This window comes from Nerophis lumbriciformis, linkage group LG06 (genome assembly GCF_033978685.3).
Source record: "Nerophis lumbriciformis linkage group LG06, RoL_Nlum_v2.1, whole genome shotgun sequence".
Classification (NCBI taxonomy): domain Eukaryota; kingdom Metazoa; phylum Chordata; class Actinopteri; order Syngnathiformes; family Syngnathidae; genus Nerophis; species Nerophis lumbriciformis.
In genome coordinates, this window is record NC_084553.2 from 44,542,032 (window position 1) to 44,559,563 (window position 17,532).

At 40.5% G+C, this 17,532-nt stretch overlaps 1 protein-coding gene across 2 annotated transcripts in view; it reads left to right on the forward strand.

Annotated features, from left to right (window-relative positions):
- LOC133608838 (FERM domain-containing protein 5-like) overlaps window positions 1-12,768 on the forward strand; it is a 167,916-nt gene extending 155,148 nt beyond the window's left edge. For both annotated transcript variants that reach the window (XM_061964413.2, XM_061964414.2), the window contains one exon: window positions 8,806-12,768. In XM_061964413.2, coding sequence (XP_061820397.1) covers window positions 8,806-9,374 — 569 coding nt within the window. In that variant the 3' untranslated portion in view covers window positions 9,375-12,768. The remainder of the gene's footprint in view (window positions 1-8,805) is intronic.
- The last annotated feature ends 4,764 nt before the right edge of the window (window positions 12,769-17,532 follow it).

The window sequence follows — 17,532 nt, forward strand, 5'->3', positions numbered from 1 at the left end:
GTCCCTATTGATGTGTGTACTGTAGCGTGAGTGAGATATGTATGCTTGTGGGAACTAATAATGCGATTAAAATTGGGGGACATCAAGGTCATGGTGGGTCCCAACCAAACCAAGCCCCCCAAATCCTAAGTGTCTAATATGCAGCTAAGATTGAGGGATGGACGAGCAGGGGACAAGACAGGAGGACTGGAGCCCCATTGGAGGCATCCTCAACCCCCCGCCATGCCTCCCCGCAGGACAATCCCCAAAGTCCTATATATGTGTGACTGTGTGCGCTATAAGTAGGAGGAGTAGAGGGCCCGGACATCCCCCCAGTCCATGCGGCCGACAACCAGGAACTACGGCCAGGAGGCCGCCACCCCCCGCCACAGCTCGTGACCCACACCAGACCACTTTAACGTGACGCCACGCGAGCCCCTCTCCCCGCCAAACAAAGCCAGCCCCCGCCCGCCCCAACCCAACCCTGCAGAGCCCATACCGGCAACCAAACGCAGAGAAACCGCACAGCCCCCACGCCCAATGCAAACACCGCATCCCGGCCATCCACACAGCAACGTGCCCATACGAGTCCCGGCCAGGGGAAGGAGCCCCCCAACGGGGCAAGAAGCCAATGCATCCCGTCCGCCCGCCAGCCCCCAAACCAGCCGGCAAGCCAACGCCAGCCAGCCCCACAACCCCACAAGCGCACAGACACCAGCCACAGTCCCCCAACCACTCCAACCCAACACAGCGATGCCAACCGCTGGTATCACCGCAGCAACCATCACCACCACCGCCCGTCCGCAGCGTAAACACCCGCGGCCGCCGAAACCAAAACAAAAAAGCGACCGACCCCGTAAACCACAACAACGCACACCCCCGGCTACCACCGAGGCCACCAACCCACCTACCCCAACTCATCCACAGCCAGGCCAATTGAGCCACCGGACATCCACACCCATGCACACACCTACACATTCATATACACATACATACACACATACATAAACAAGAGGCCTGGTTGCCAACAGTGCCCAACGCCACCAAACCCCGCAGCCCCTCCCGCACGTCCAGGCCCCCCCCGCCCACCACCCACCAGGCATCCCATCCGGCAAAAAGCCATAAGGGCCCAGCCCTGCGCCCACAGCCGGCATGCCACGGCACCTCAGCAGACCCGGCGCCGCGATCAGCAATGCACACCGGGGCAGCGACACATACATATGTACCTACATACATACACACAGATTTCACCATACATATATACAAACGTACACACACCCACATACACGCGTACCCATATATAATTTAACAGAATAAGTTAAATATATTAAATAGATTAAAAAAAAAAAATAATAATAATAATAATAATAGTAATAATATATATATATATATATATATATACATACACACATACATATATATATACACATACATACATACATACATACATTCATACATACATACATATATACATACATACATATACATACATACACATATATATATATATATATATATATATATATATATATATATATATATATATATATATATATATATATATATATACATACACATAAAATAAATTAAAATAAATAAATAAAATTAATAAAAAAATAAGGGCAGAGTAAAACACAGGAGGGGGACTCCCGCAGGGCAGTCGGGCAGCACCGCCGGGGCCCCAACAAGGGAGGCAAGCAGTCCCCCCAACCCGGCACCAGGCAGGCCCGCACAGCCGCAGCGCAGGGCGACCCCGGGCAGTCCCCGCCCCGCGCCCCAGGGGAAGGAGGAAGCCCACGGACACCCGGAGCCAGAGGGGCACGAGCCGACCCCCGCCCGACAGCGGCAAGACCCCAGCCCCACGGGCGCAACCCCCCGCCCAACCACCCACGGGAGGGACAGCCCCCCCAACCAACCCAAGGCGGCCGCCCACAGCCCCACCCGCACCCCAACACCCGCCCAGGCACCTCCACCCACCCCCAGCCACCAGACCACCCACGGATCGGCCCGCCAGGCCGGAACCAGGAAACACACCCCAGGCCCACCCGACCCCGCGGCACACGGCCCCCCCGGCACCCAGGACCCCCCACCCACGGAGCAAGACCCCCGGGACAGAGCCCCAGCCCCGGCCCCCAAGGGAGTCAGGTCAGAAAATTAATTAGCGGTGCCCAAAGAGATCGGAATTCTGTCAGTTGTTGGTTTGATTCAGCAGACATTCTTTCCATAACTACATAATCTAATAAAATGTTTTTGTAAAGGTTTATACATAAATTATTTTTTGATTTCCAATTTATGAGAATAGTTTTCTTGGCGATGCCTAACGCATTTATAAGGAGGTATGTTTTGTTTATATCAAGATCAGTTGCGGAGAGATCACCCAACAGGCAGAGTGCGGGGCAGATGGGAATAGGAATCTCTAACGCTAATGATAGGTTCTCGCACACTCCAAGCCAAAAGTTACTCACGGGAGCACAGGACCACATTGAATGCAAGTAATTATCTATCTTATTATCTGAGCAGTGTACACAGATGTTAGAGTCAGCTAAACCCATTTTATACATTCTTAGACCGGTGTAATGTATTCTGTAAAGTATTTTGAGCTGAATCAGTCGCACATTTGGATTCTTAATCAAACGAGTAGTATTGAGGCATATTTGTTTCCAGAATTCTGGGTCACAGCTTGTTGATACGTCTGAGTGCCATTTAGAAGTTGGAATACTTATTGTGTTATCTATTTTTGAAAAGAGAGCATATAATTTGGATAAAGCTTTGGGGGCAGATGTTTTGAAGAATTTAACGGTCGTAGGATTACTTTCCCATGTTGTTTTGTTGAATCTTGCGCTGATTACAGATTTGATTTGTATATATTCTAGAAATTTATTAGGATTGATTGCATATTGTGTTATTAAACTTTTAAAAGAGATAAAACTGTTTGCATTGATGATATCCCCAAGGCATCCGACTCCCTTATCATACCATGTTGGAAAGTTCAATGGCTTCTTGTTTAAAAGAAAATCAGGATTATTCCAAATAGGCGTAAATTGGCATGGAGTGAGCGGGGACCCAGTTATTTTCAAAAACTCCCACCAAGCTGTTAAGGTAGTGCGTATATTAATACTTTTAAAGCAGTTGTGTTTTCGGAGAATTTGGCTAATAAAGGGCAAGTTAGAAATTGGGATCTCCTGGCTAAGTGATTGTTCAATCTCTAACCATAAACTATCTAATAAAGTGGGATTGATCCATTTTAATATATATTGTAGTTTATTTGCAAGGAAATAATAGGAAAAGTTTGGGAGTTCTAGACCCCCATGTTCTTTGGGTTTTTGTAAAGTTTTAAGGCTGATTCGTGCTGGTTTACTCTTCCAAAGAAACTGATTGATGTGTGAGTCTAGTGACTTAAACCAGATTTGAGAAGGTTTGGTTGGAATCATTGAAAATAGATAATTAACCCTAGGCAAGACCATCATTTTCACGGTAGAAACCCTTCCCATAAGTGAGATTGGCAGTGTTTTCCAACGCGCCAGATCATCCTCAATCGATTTTAAGATTGGGGAGTAATTCAAGCGATTCAGATCTGACAATGTGGAGGAAATATTGATTCCCAGGTATTTAATGTTCCCTTTATGCAGTGGAATCGATGAGGTGCTCTGAAAGTCAAAATTAATTGGTAACACAGTAGATTTGGACCAGTTGATGGAGTAATCTGAAATAGAACTGAATTTATTGATAAGTGAGATTGTATCTTGAAGAGAAGAATGTGGATTTTGTAAGAAAAGTAATACATCATCAGCATAAAGGCTTATTTTATGATGAACGGTTGCGGTATGGATGCCTTTAATATTTGCATGCTGTCGAATAGCGGTTGCAAGAGGTTCAATAAATATAGCAAACAGTGACGGAGAAAGTGGACACCCTTGCCTTGTGCCCCTCATAAGATTAAACCTTGGAGATATTTGGCTGTTCGTTCTAACCGAAGCTGTAGGAAAACTATATAGGACCTTAATCCATTCTATAAATGAGTCTCCAAATCCAAATTTCTGTAGAGTAGCTAGAAGAAAATTCCAGTTCACTCTATCAAATGCTTTTTCAGCATCTAATGAAACAACAGCTGTTTTTAGATTATGAATAACAGAATAGTCTATCACATTGAGTAGACGGCGAACATTGTTGGACGATTGTCTCTCTTTGATGAAACCTGTTTGATCAGGATGTACTATATATGGAGTGACTTTTTCTAATCTTTGAGCTAATACTTTGCAGATAATTTTAAGATCAGCATTAATCAGGGAGATTGGCCGGTAACTGGATGGAAGTGTTGGGTCTTTATCAGGTTTTAGCAAGAGACTGATCGTGGCAGAGTTCATATTTGGAGGAAGGAATGAGTTTTCTTTAATCTCTAAAGCCATTTTCGTAAATATCGGAGCTAGCAGTGACCAGAATGTTTTGTAGAACTCCACAGGGAACCCATCAGGCCCTGGTGCTTTATTGTTTGGCATCTGTTGAAGAGCATCGTGTAGTTACATTGGATCAGTCTCCTTTCTTTAACAGGCAAAAGCTTTATAACCTCACTAATGCCTTGCATCGTCTATATTAGATATATAACAACGGGTGGGTGCGGGCGGGTGCGGTTTTGATAAAATGTTAGTTCGGGTGGATGGCGGATGAGTGACGACTTTTGTGATGTGGTTGCGGATAAAATAATTGCCTATCCGCGCATCTCTAGTGGCCAATAATATTAAATATACTTGTTAAAATAAAAACTTTGCCTTGTTTTAATGAATATTCAGGCCTACTACACTACTGTATTTTAATGTGGGTCACATGGTGGTGCTTTTGTCAGACAAGTGTTTTCTGAGTGGGGAACTTGGCGAAAAAAGTTTGAGAACCACTGATCTAGAATCAATCCTCGATTCAAACCGACTCTCGCAATATAATATTTGGTGATTCTAAAACCTTTTCAAACTGGTTACAGGTTACAAAAGGCCCGTTTGGCTGCTGACGTAAACGCTCATCTTTAAGAATCGGTTCTTGAAAATGTTGAATTAATTCAGAATAAGAACCACAATTCGGAAGTGAATCTATTAATTCCGGCATCGGTAGCATTTTAACATTATTAATTTGTCACGGCAGAGATGTGGCGGCAAGAAGAGGTGGACCCAAATGAATGCAACAGCACATTGCTACTCAAAAAAAGGTTCATTCTAATAGACTTGAGAAGCGTAGGATCAAAATTATGAAGTTGAAAGTAAAACTTTCCAAAGCACACAAAACAAAGTGAAAAGCCATAACACTATGTGGAGGTCTTGCTCCTCCGAGTTCTCTGGACCACCAAGGACGGACATGACAGCTGTGTTCATCTTTGTGAACAATGATTTATTTTGCAATAAGTTGTCCTCCTTGTGCTTTTCAGCCATGTTAAAGTTTCTTTCGCTCTCACTTGTTCTCCACCATCAACAACCCCCTCTATTTCCCGACTGCTGCCTTTAACAGAGCGACAGGTGATCAGACAAACACTCACAGCTGTGTCATCTACAGTGTTGGGTTAGTTACTGAAAACCAGTAACTAGTTACAGTTACTAGTTACTTTATTTCAAAAGTAACTCAGTTACTAACTCAGTTACTTACACCAAAAAGTAATGCGTTACTGTGAAAAGTAACTATTTAGTTACTTCTTTTTTTTCTCCTTTTTTTTTAAGGCTCTCATTGATGCCATTTTAGCCTTCATTTCAGTACTGTTATTGCACTGGAGAATAATACAATGTGTTGATCAACTTGACATGCATTTGCATCACTGAACTCTGCTAAGCAATGTGGTCTACATACAACACACAAAGACAAAGATATGTTTCAAAGGGCCAGTTTATTTCAGGCCAAAACAAATTGACAAAACTATTTGAAATAGCTGCAACATAACATACATAAGTAACAAACAGCATAATGACAACATAGCTGTAAAGCTGGCTTCACCCAAGGAAGGCACACATGACATACACAAAGCCTAACCAGGCTTTTTTTTTTCTCAAGGAATTGTGAAATAAAATCATGTATTCAGGAGATCAACACTGTAGTGAAGCCCAGAACACTCTACACATTTCCCAAGTTTTAGTTTAGAGATAAGGAAAGATTGGCCTGGCCCACTAGCATCCCTCTTTATGTTTGTGAACTTTATAGTCTATACATTTAGAGTGATGTGATAATCAAACACTCTAGAAGTCTAGAATGAAAGAGTATATAAGAGAATTGACAGTGTGTACCTTCAATGATGAGCAGAGGCAGAGTTTGGAGTGTTTTCTTTAGCTCGCTTTCCATGTTTATGTGCTCACTGTCCAGGTACTTGGAACATGTTTTCCGTGCCATTTGTTGTTTGACGCCGGTATCATGCTAATTAGCTGCCTGAAAACGTGTGACTCCACTGTAGAAATAGCCTGCATGTCTTCTAGCACAAACGCTGCAATGGCTCTATCAATGTTGTCCTGGCTAGCAGTGGCCGTGCCAGCAATCTGAGGGTTACTGGTTCAATCCCCACCATCTACCATCCTAGTCACGTCCGTTGTGTCCTTTAGCAAGACACTTCACCCTTGCTCCTGATGGGTGGTGGTTAGCGCCTTGCATGGCAGCTCCCTCCATCAGTGTGTGAATGTGTGTGTGAATGGGTGAATGTGGAAATAGTGTCAAAGCGCTTTGAGTTCCTTATAAAGGTAGAAAAGCTATACAAGTATAACCCATTTACCATTTATGTAGCTGTTTCAGCAGATTTGAATTGCTGTTTTGGGCAGTATTCCCGGGCGCGGTCACTGCTGCTGCTCACTGCTGCTGCTCACTGCTCCCCTCACCTCCCAGGGGGTGATCAAGGGTGATGGGTCAAATGCAGAGAATAATTTCACCACATCTAGTGTGTGTGTGACAATCATTGGCACTTTAACTTTAAGTAGATGGGATCTTTGATCCAAGACACAACTTACATTTAACTAAACTGTTATTTTCTTTGTGCTCGACAAAAGAAAAGTAGTGACAATGTCTCCATGTTAACTTGTTAAGAAACTCGACTTCTGACTTCACCATGATGTCTTGTTAGTTGTTATGAGAGTAGCGTATGTGTGTGTGCGCGTGTGGCCCTTTAAGATATCACAGCATGTGAGGTGAGTGACGTCAGTGAGTGAGTGGGCGAGAGAGGTGAGGGAGCGCAACAGTTAGTGTGTGCAGGTGCTCTAGCTTGGTGGATGGCTGCGTGTAAGACACCAATAAAGTCGCAAAGTTGCAACAAACCGCCGGCCTCATCATTCACCCTCGAGTCCGGAGCTGTAAAGACCCACTGCCGGGTAAAGTGAAGGGTGTTAGCCCCGAAATACATAGGCCCTGGAGGAACGTCTCCCCTGCGCTCCGCTCCTCGGTCGAGGAAAGCACGCCTTTTCTTTTCCTTGTGAGACAGAAGGACGACACTTCTTCTGTTTCTAGCCGATACTACATTAAAAAATAACGTAAAATAACGCAGTAACGCATCATGTAGTAACGGTAATTGAGTTACTGAATATAAAAAATAACGCGTTAGATTACTAGTTACCGCCGAAACTAACGGCGTTACAGTAACGCGTTACTTTGTAACGCGTTAGTCCCAACACTGGTCATCTACGCACCTGTCACTAATCTCGAAGCCGGTCCTGACCCACCCCGCTTTGCTGCAGGTCCGCAGGCCACGCCCCCCCTCACACTACAAACGCTAACACTGGCTCGGCGCAAATCTCACCACATAAGACATTTGACAACCAGACAAAGACTAAACAGAAAAGTGAGAACTAAGTGCACAGACTAATTAGACAAGTCAATACACCTGGACTAGACACATGAGAAACAAGAAAAGCTGATTGGAGGAAAAAAAAGGGTCAGATAAAGACACAGGTGCAACTCAGGACACAAACGAGTAAATGTGGGACAAAACACAAGACAAACAGAAACAAATCCTGACATTAACTGTCATACACGGCGTGTAAAAATAAGTTAATATATTAAATCAACAAAATGCTCTTTCAACATATCCTTTAGCTGGAATGTGGAAATGTAGTAATGCGGACATTGTATAGATCCATTGTAGTAAAGAAGGAGCTGAGCCGGAAGGCAAAGCTCTTGATTTAGCGGTCGATCTACGTTCCCATCCTCACCTATGGTCATGAGCTTTGGGTTATGACCGAAAGGACAAGATCACGGGTACAAGCGGCCGAAATGAGTTTCCTCCGTCGGGTGTTGGGGCTCTCCCTTAGAGATAGGGAGGAGCTCAAAATAAAGCCGCTGCTCCTCCACATCGAGAAGAGCCAGATGAGGTGGTTCCGGGCATCTGGTCAGGATGCCACCCGGACGCCTCCCTGGGGAAGTGTTTAGGGCACGTCCGACCGGTCGGAGGCCACGGGGAAGACCCAGGACACGTTGGGAAGACTATGTCTCCCGGCTGGCCTGGGAACGCCTCGGAATCCCCCGGGAGGAGCTGGACAAAGTAGGTGGGGAGAGGGAAGTCTGGGCTTCTCTGCTTAGGCTGCAGCCCCCGCAACCCGACCTCGGATAAGTGGAAGAAAATGGATGGATGGATGGGAAAACCAAAATACTGTATTTTATTTTAATGGTTATTTTCTCAATTTCAACATTTTTAACTGGAATAGACAAAATGTTCCATGCTATATGCTAATATTAAGATTATGATGCATAAAGTCAATGACTAAAAAAGTCAATTGCTCTTAATACTAGGGACATTTCTAGACTCCTGTCCTAACTTTGTTAGTTTCATTTTTTAATGTTTGAATTTTGAAACATAATTCCTACGTTCTTGTTTGTCTACAGGCCTTGAGTCCCTTCGAGACAGCGCACACTCCACGCCGGTCCGCTCCGTCTCCCATGGCGACTCCTTCATGCCCTCTAGAGGCCAGACGGTAGATGGCGGCGAGGCCAGCACCTCAGCGGTCATCTCCGACGAGGCCTACAGCCCCTCAGACAGCGTCCTGCCTACGCCCGTGGCCGAACACGGAATGGAGATGCACCTCAACGGCGCCCCCCGCAGCATTGACGATGAAGAGTGCGGGGTTTCGTTGGAAGGCCAGGTAGCAGAGTCCAGGGTTGGTAGAAGAGCGCCACGTTTGGCTAGAAGCAGGCCGTCGCCCCCTAGTGACGTGGAGGAGCTGCACAAGTTCATCCTGAGCGTTCTACGCTTGTTCCTGGTCACCATCGGACTGCTCTTCGCCCTGCTGCTGCTCCTCATCATGCTGACAGAGTCCGATCTGGACATCGCCTTCCTGAGAGACATCCGCAAGACCCCCGAATTCCAGCAGTTCCACATAGAGTATTTCTGCCCGCTGCGGCGCTGGTTCGCCTGTAAACTCAGATGGATGGGGGGGCTCCTCATCAGCAAGTGAGGCCCCGGGAAAAAATGACGCTGCTGCTAAAGCGTCCACCAAAACAAAGATGGCGTCCCATTTCCCAAATACGCACAGATTTTCCATGTCACAAGTCACGGACTGTCTCTTATTTGTGCTCATATTACGACAGTTAATTTAAATATATTATTTTGTACAACGTCCTAGTAGGAAAAAAATAACATTAAATGAGAAAAAGTTTGTGTTTAAAAATGTAAAAATATTTTATTTGAAAAAAAGAGAAAAAAAGCAATAATATTTTTATTGAATAATTAATACGATTAATAATAATTAGGGATGTCCAATAATATCGGCCTGCCGATATTATCGGCCGATAAATGCGTTAAAATGTAATATCGGAAATTATCAGTATCGTTTTTTTTATCATCGGTATCGGTTTTTTTTTTTGTTTGTTTGTTTTTTTAATTAAATCAACATAAAAAACACAAGATACACTTACAATTAGTGCACCAACCCAAAAAACCTCCCTCCCCCATTTACACTCATTCACACTCATTCACACAAAAGGGTTGTTTCTTTCTGTTATTAATATTCTGGTTCCTACATTATATATCAATATATATCAATACAGTCTGCAAGGGATACAGTCCGTAAGCACACATGATTGTGCGTGCTGCTGGTCCACTAATAGTACTAACCTTTAACAGTTAATTTGACTAATTTTCATTAATTACTAGTTTCTATGTATCTGTTTTTATATCGTTTTACTTTCTTTTTTATTCAAAAAATGTGTTTTAATTTAATTATCTTATTTTATTAATTTTTTTAAAAAGTACCTTATCTTCACCATACCTGGTTGTCCAAATTAGGCATAATAATGTGTTAATTCCACGACTGCATATATCTGTTGATATCGGTATCGGTAATTAAAGAGTTGGACAATATCGGAATATCGGATATCGGCAAAAAGCCATTATCGGACATCCCTAATAATAATTACTATCATTAATAATATATAATTAAAACTATTTGGACTATTTATAAATTATTAGTATGTGTTACAATTATTGATACTATTAATATACTGTGGTCTGTTTGCACAGCTGTTTCTAATATTTTGACTGTGTCATGTAGCTAAAAAAAACAAAAAAGGTATAAAGAACAGTAGAAACAGTCGATGCAGTGCAGTTCTACACTACAACCACAATAATAAACATATTGTTACAGTAATAATAGACTGTACAAGTGTACCCATTAAGTGTACTGTACATTATGGAACGTAATTGTCGAAAGTTTTAGTTATGGTATAGATGCGTTCTAATTTGTAGCAACAATAAGGATGGTAAGTCATATGATCATGCGGGCGAGAAAGAAAGTGGGAAAGAGTAAAGATAAGTGGAGATAGGATGAGCTGTGATTAAAGTATGATTCATTTGTACAATTTTAGGTGTTCAAGGTATAGGTTATTTGGTGCCATAATGAATTAAATATAACGATGTTGGAATGAATTTAAAAAGATTGGAAATAATTATAAACTGAACATTTATACAAACTATATATAGTATAATTTAACTGCTATGCTGTCAATTTGAAGATTAAATACCTGTCATAACAAGTATTAAACATGTAATAAATGTGTTAACCCAGTTCGGATACATAAATGTGTCAATAATTTCACATTTAACTGAATAATTAGCTAATTTAATACATTTTAATTTTATTAAGTCACTTGTATTATTTGTTTAATTAGTTATCTTTGAGGGATTATAATAAGTATTATTAGTAAATCAATTAATTGGATTAAATAAAAATAAAAATATGTAAAAATATTAAATTGAATGATTCATTTATTTGATTTGATTTAGTTAAGTAACCCTTAATATATTCGAACTGTGTTTGTCATTTTGGCTTTAAATGATTAGAGATTAGTTTTGTTTAGGTGTGCACTTTAGTCATTTACCATCCAAAGACAGCAGCAGAATGAAAGTGGTAGTTTTCAAAAAATCAAACGAGCAGCCAAATAATGCGCACGTCTACAATCATCGTGTGTGCTGACAATAGACGGACGTGACCTAAAGTTAGTATAGTTCTCGTCAACTGGTTTGTGCAATGCTGTCAATCACAGACTATAACCAATCCTGTCACTGGTGGCTATAATGTGACATCGCTGCATCGTTTGTAAAGTGCAAAAATGAGCAGAAGTCCAGCTTTTTCTGTTTTTTTCAAGTGATAAGTGAAAGTTGTGTTTTGTGTTTCATGTTGCAATCCCGCTGACATCATTTTCATTAATGCGCCAACCAAAGAAACCTGATTTGTGTTTGTGCTGCTTTAGCCTTAGCCTGCAGTGTCTTTACTGGCGTAACGTTTAAATCTAATTAAGAGCGGTCAGGAGAGGTTCAACTTAAGTATTTTATCAACATTTAAATCACCAGTTGGACTATAGACCCCAATTAGTTCCACTCTTTGTGATTCTTCATCTTACCAAGACATTTTGGACAATTGTAGACGTACGTTGTGGAAGAAGGGAAGACCATTTTTTGTCCCTTTGAGAAAAACCAAAATGGTTATATAGGGTCTAACTTCACTTTTTCTACCATTTTCACTTACTGTACAGCCAGGTGTCCAAAATTGTCTTCACTAGTTTAGGTTAAAGTGCTAAAAAGTCAGTGGAAAATGACAAATAAGCACTGAGAATGTGTCAAGCGTTGGCAATGAATGAACTCGCTCTTGCTAGCAATCCCAGAATGCACTGCGTCATGTCAGCCATTTGGATTTGCTAATAACTAACATATTGGAGTGCTGATATAAACACCAATAAAGCTAAGTTTGTTTTTAATTGGGGCCTACTTAGCATACTTGCCAACCCTCCCGGATTTTCCGGGAGACTCCCGAAATTCAGCGCCTCTCCCGAAAACCTCCCGGGACAAATTTTCTCCCGAAAATCTCCCGGAATTCACGCCCCCTCCAGCTCCATGCAGACCTGAGTCCGCTTTCCCACAATAAAAAACAGCATGCCTGCCCAATCACGTTATAATTGTAGAATGATGGAGGGCGAGTTCTTGGTTTTTTATGTGGGTTTATTGTTAGGCAGTTTCATTAACGTCCTCCCAGCGCGGCAACAACACACAACAACAGCAGTCACGTTTTCGTCTACCGTAAAGCAGTTCGTCTGCCGTAAACAGCAATGTTGTGACACTCTTAAACAGGACAATACTGCCATCTACTGTACATGCATATGAACATCTAGGGCTTTTAGCACAACTGCGCACTCAACAAGGAGACGAAGCAGAATGCATCATCATAGAGGGTGTTCAGCATGGTTAGAAAAATAGTGACAGAGAATAGAACAAGAATGGACAATTCAACCCTTAACTCAACAATGAGTAGATGAGTGTTATGTGTGTGTATATGTGTAAATAAATGAACACTGAAATTCAAGTATTTCTCTTATATATATATATATATATATGTATATATATATATATATATATATATATATATATATATATATATATATATATATATATATATATATATATATATATATATATATATATATATATATATATATATATATAATAAAATAAATATATATTTATAGCTACAATTCACTGAAAGTCAAGTATTTCTTATATATATATGAAATACTTGACTTGGTGAATTCTAGCTATAAATATACTCTCCCCTCTTAACCACGCCCCCCCCCAATCCACCCAAAATCGGAGGTCTCAAGGTTGGCAAGTATGCTACTTAGTTAGATATTGTGGCAAGCTTGGTGATTTTAGCACTATTAAAGACAAGTTAAGACGCACAAAGGTATTTTATGGTATGATTTTTTTTTTTTTTAAAGAAGCAATAAATACTGCAGACTGTGTACATTTATGGATGTTACAGTTTGCTGGAAGCTGTCTGAAGCTGAGGATGCATGAGTGAAGGATTTTTTGCTGCGTTGTTAAAGTCTTTCCAATCTTTATTTTTTTTATGTTAATCACATCTGCTTACGTTGCCTATCAACTTGCTTGGATTGCTTGGAAGTGTTCGACTGGCAATGGACCTTTTGTGTTATACTTGGGTGGTGGTGCACAAGTAGCAAATATCAACCTGGAATTTTAGATTCAACATGTTTCATTAACACCATCCTGAGAGAGAAGACCAGACATGATTGATTTAAAATATGATTTTACCCTGTGTTCCTTCCTTATAGTCCATCCAATCATGGCTCTGTGCGTGTGTAAGCATGTCTTCTGCATTTATTATTGCCTCCTAACATGACAAACATTCAAAAATCAACTGATGACTGACTCGTGTACTCAGTTTATGAATAAATATATATTCTTGACATGTGGCAACAACTACTGTAGTCTCTTTATCTTTTTAACAAACAGCAGAACATAGAAGTTATTGGAAATACACAAAAGTGAGTCTTTAGCCAATGGAAGAATTGAAAAAAGTCATTTCCGGAAAAAGGCACAATACATTTTTTATTGCAACAATGTGGCCATATATACCTGTGTAAAGTTGATCCCCCTTAGCATTGCAAATATTACAATAACACTACCATTAGTTTGTGCTACATGTGTGCTGGTTTGTGCAGTAAAATTATTAAGTCTAACTATTACAGTTTTTATGTTATGGGGCTGGTTATGAATAATAACACGTTAATAAAATACAAACTATTATAGTTAGAAAAAAATAGAGCACAAGTTTGGGGAGATTTTGACAAAGTATGGTTATGAATAATAACACGTTAATAATATAAAAACTATTCTCGAACTGCGGTACCTGTACCACTAGTGGTACGCCGGCTCAATTTAGTGGTATGCTAAAGAATCACTAGATTAAAATACAGCGTTTTGTTTTCCTGTATTCAAACACAGTGTTACTGTTCAAACTGTGTGAAATGTTACAGTGGCCAAACATATTTAATATGCTTGGTAAATAAAACCTCTGCCTTGTTTTTAATGAATACCTAGGCCGCTAATGTATTTCAATGTAAGTCTTTATGTTGATACTTGGAGAGCCAAGTTTTTTCCGAGGTGTTACTTGGTGAAGTGAAGTGAAGTGAATTATATTTATATAGCGCTTTTTCTCTAGTGACTCAAAGCGCTTTACATAGTGAAACCCAAAATCTAAGTTACATTTAAACCAGTGTGTGTGGCACTGGGAGCAGGTGGGTAAAGTGTCTTGCCCAAGGACACAACAGAAGTGACTAGGATGGCGGATGCGGGGATCGAACCTAGAACCCTCAAGTTGTTGGCCCGGCCACTCTACCAACCGAGCTATACCGGTGGGAAAAAAAGTTTGAGAACCACTTAGACAAAAAATGTTTGAAGCACAAACTAGCACAAATGTATAGCATAAACGAATGGGACAAGTTAGGTGAGAATTTGACAAGTGTGGGGGGCTGGTTATGAATAATAACATGTTAATAACTAAAAAAAAAAAATAGACAAAAATGTTTGAAGCACAAACTAGCACGAACAAATGGGACAAGTTTGGGGAGATTTTGACAAGGTGGGAGGGCTGGTTATGAATAATAACACGTTAATAAAACGTTAATAAAATAAAAAGTGTAATAGACAAGAAAAATTGCAGCACAAACGTAGCACAAACAAATGTGACAAGTGGGGGGAGAATTTGACAAGTTTGGGGGGCTGGCTATGAATAATAATAACATAAAAACGTTAATAGTTAGACAAAAAAAATGTTTGAAGCACAAACGTAGCACAACCCAATGGGACAAGTTTGGGGAGATTTTGACAAGGTGAGAGAGATGGTTATGCACGTTAATAACATAAAAGCTATGATAGTTAGACCAAAAAAAAAATTAAGCAAAAACCAGCACAAAAGTATCACAAACGTTTGGGATGGTGGGGGTAGTTGTGGTTATGAATAACAACATGTAATAACATAAAGCCTAAAATAGTTCTTAACATAAGAATTACAATAACAAGACAAAAAACATTGCAGCACAAGTTTGGGGAGATTTTGACAAGGTGTGGGGCTTGTTATGAATAATAAAACATTGATAACATAAAAACTATACTTGACAAAAAGATTTTGCAGCGCAAACGAATGGGACAGTTTGGGGGAGATTTTGACAAATTCGGGGGCTAGATGACATCAATAGTCAGAAAATGTATTTTGGAATAACTTCAAAACTGAAACGGCACAAACGTAGGACAAATTAATGGCAGTTTTATTTTAATATTTGCAATGATAAGGGGTACTAACTTCACACGGGTTAAAAATCCTGATCAAAATGCATATACATGATTTTTTTTTCTCTTTTTGCCATTCGAGTCATTTTTCGTTTTACATACAAACATACAAAAAGAACTAAATCAGCATCGTTCTGTGAACAGGCATGGCATAAGAAGCCACCTGATTAGCGATTGTCAGCATTTTCCTTGCCCTTATGTGGGCTCTGTACCGAGGATGTCGTTGTGGCTTGTGCAGCCCTTTGAGACACTTGTGATTTAGGGCTATATAAATAAACATCGATTGATTGATTGATGTGAGTCTGCTAATTACAAACTAGAAGCAGGTGCTCAAGCCAGAAGTAATGTGGCTTGGAAATAAAGGCAGACAGGAAGTGGAACAACAAATAAAACCATTGGGCAGGAAATAATATAAAATACAGGAAACATAATATTGTCCAAAATGTCATATGGGATGATGACAGAAACACACCACACAGGGAACGGATCCCAGACGATGCGACCCAAAAAAACAAAGGGAGGTGGAACTGTCAGAGGGTCACTAAAACAACGTCCCCGCCACAATCAACCAGGGAGACGGCCGCCAGTCAAGGCCATGAGCCCCCACACATTTGAAATGTTTTGATAACTGTTAGTTACGTCAATTGAAAAAAAAAAAATAATAATTATATGCATATATTAATTATGTATATTAAAATTATCGGAATTAATTATTTATGTGTCTAATGAAAGTTATGTAACTCAGAATTTCTTAAAACGTCTTTCTTTAATTGTTGATGATATAAGTGGGGTTGTTGAAAATGTATTTGTGGACACAACAACAACAAATAGCTATTAAAAAAATAAAAAAATAAAGTGTGTATGTCTGTATGGGGTATAGGGGAGATCCCAGCTGTTATTAAGTTCTTTATGCATTAATAAAACTAAATGTATTGCATGTTTTAAGTAGTATGGGCGATTGTCTTACCCAATAAGATCCAACAAATCTGAAGTCTATCTGTAATCCATGGTTAAGAACCACAATTTAGTTTTCCTTTCCGTAATCTGGAAAAAGGAAGTATGAATGTATCTATGGAAGAAGGGACATTATGGTTTGCTTTTGTCTAACAGCAGCACATTTTTAGATCTGCCAATCTTGAAGACATTTTATGAATACCCCGCTAACGCCTTTTCTTCTTCTAACATAATTATTTTGGCTTTATTTTTCTCATTTTTGAAGTCTAATTAAACACCTACAAAATGCCGTGGGTCAATTAAGAATGAGCCAAAGTCAGCAAATGGCCCCTCGGCCGCATTTTGAACACCCCTGCTTTTATCTTCGTCAGCGTTGAGCGTGTGATATTACGTCTGAGATCAACCTAAACCCTGGTTGACTATTTAGCTCGTCAGCTTCCTTCGACGCAAGCAAACGATGGTAATCAAAGAGACAAGAGGACTGAACTCCAAACTAAAACCAGCCAAATGCAACAAAATGCGTACCTAGAAAGCAGCGAGGCGTACAATTGTATTCCTGTTAGCAGGTCTGCCTTTTCTTTTATTGTGTCCCACAAGACCTTTGTCCTCTGCTTCCTCTTCATTTTGCCCTGTAACACACAGACATACATATATATATGTATATATATGAGGAAAACTTTACAGGAACTGATAGAAGCATCTTCATTCTTGAACATGACCATGGTGGACTTACATAGTTGTCTGTGCAGGACCAGTTTGGGTACATCTCTTGGTGGATATGTTTCTCAACGTCGGCTAGCTGGTAATACTTTGCTTGATCCGACGCTGAGAGTGACTTCCACTGTGGACACATAAGCATGTTCTTAGTTGTAATGTTAATAGATGTAACTTTGCCAGAGCACTAACTCTTGTCTGCTTTATGACAGCAAGCCACTTAAATCAGTCCCGCCTCCAACTACACTGTTTTATTATATATAAAACCAATGAACAAAGTACACACTAATGCAAACTGCTAATGTGAG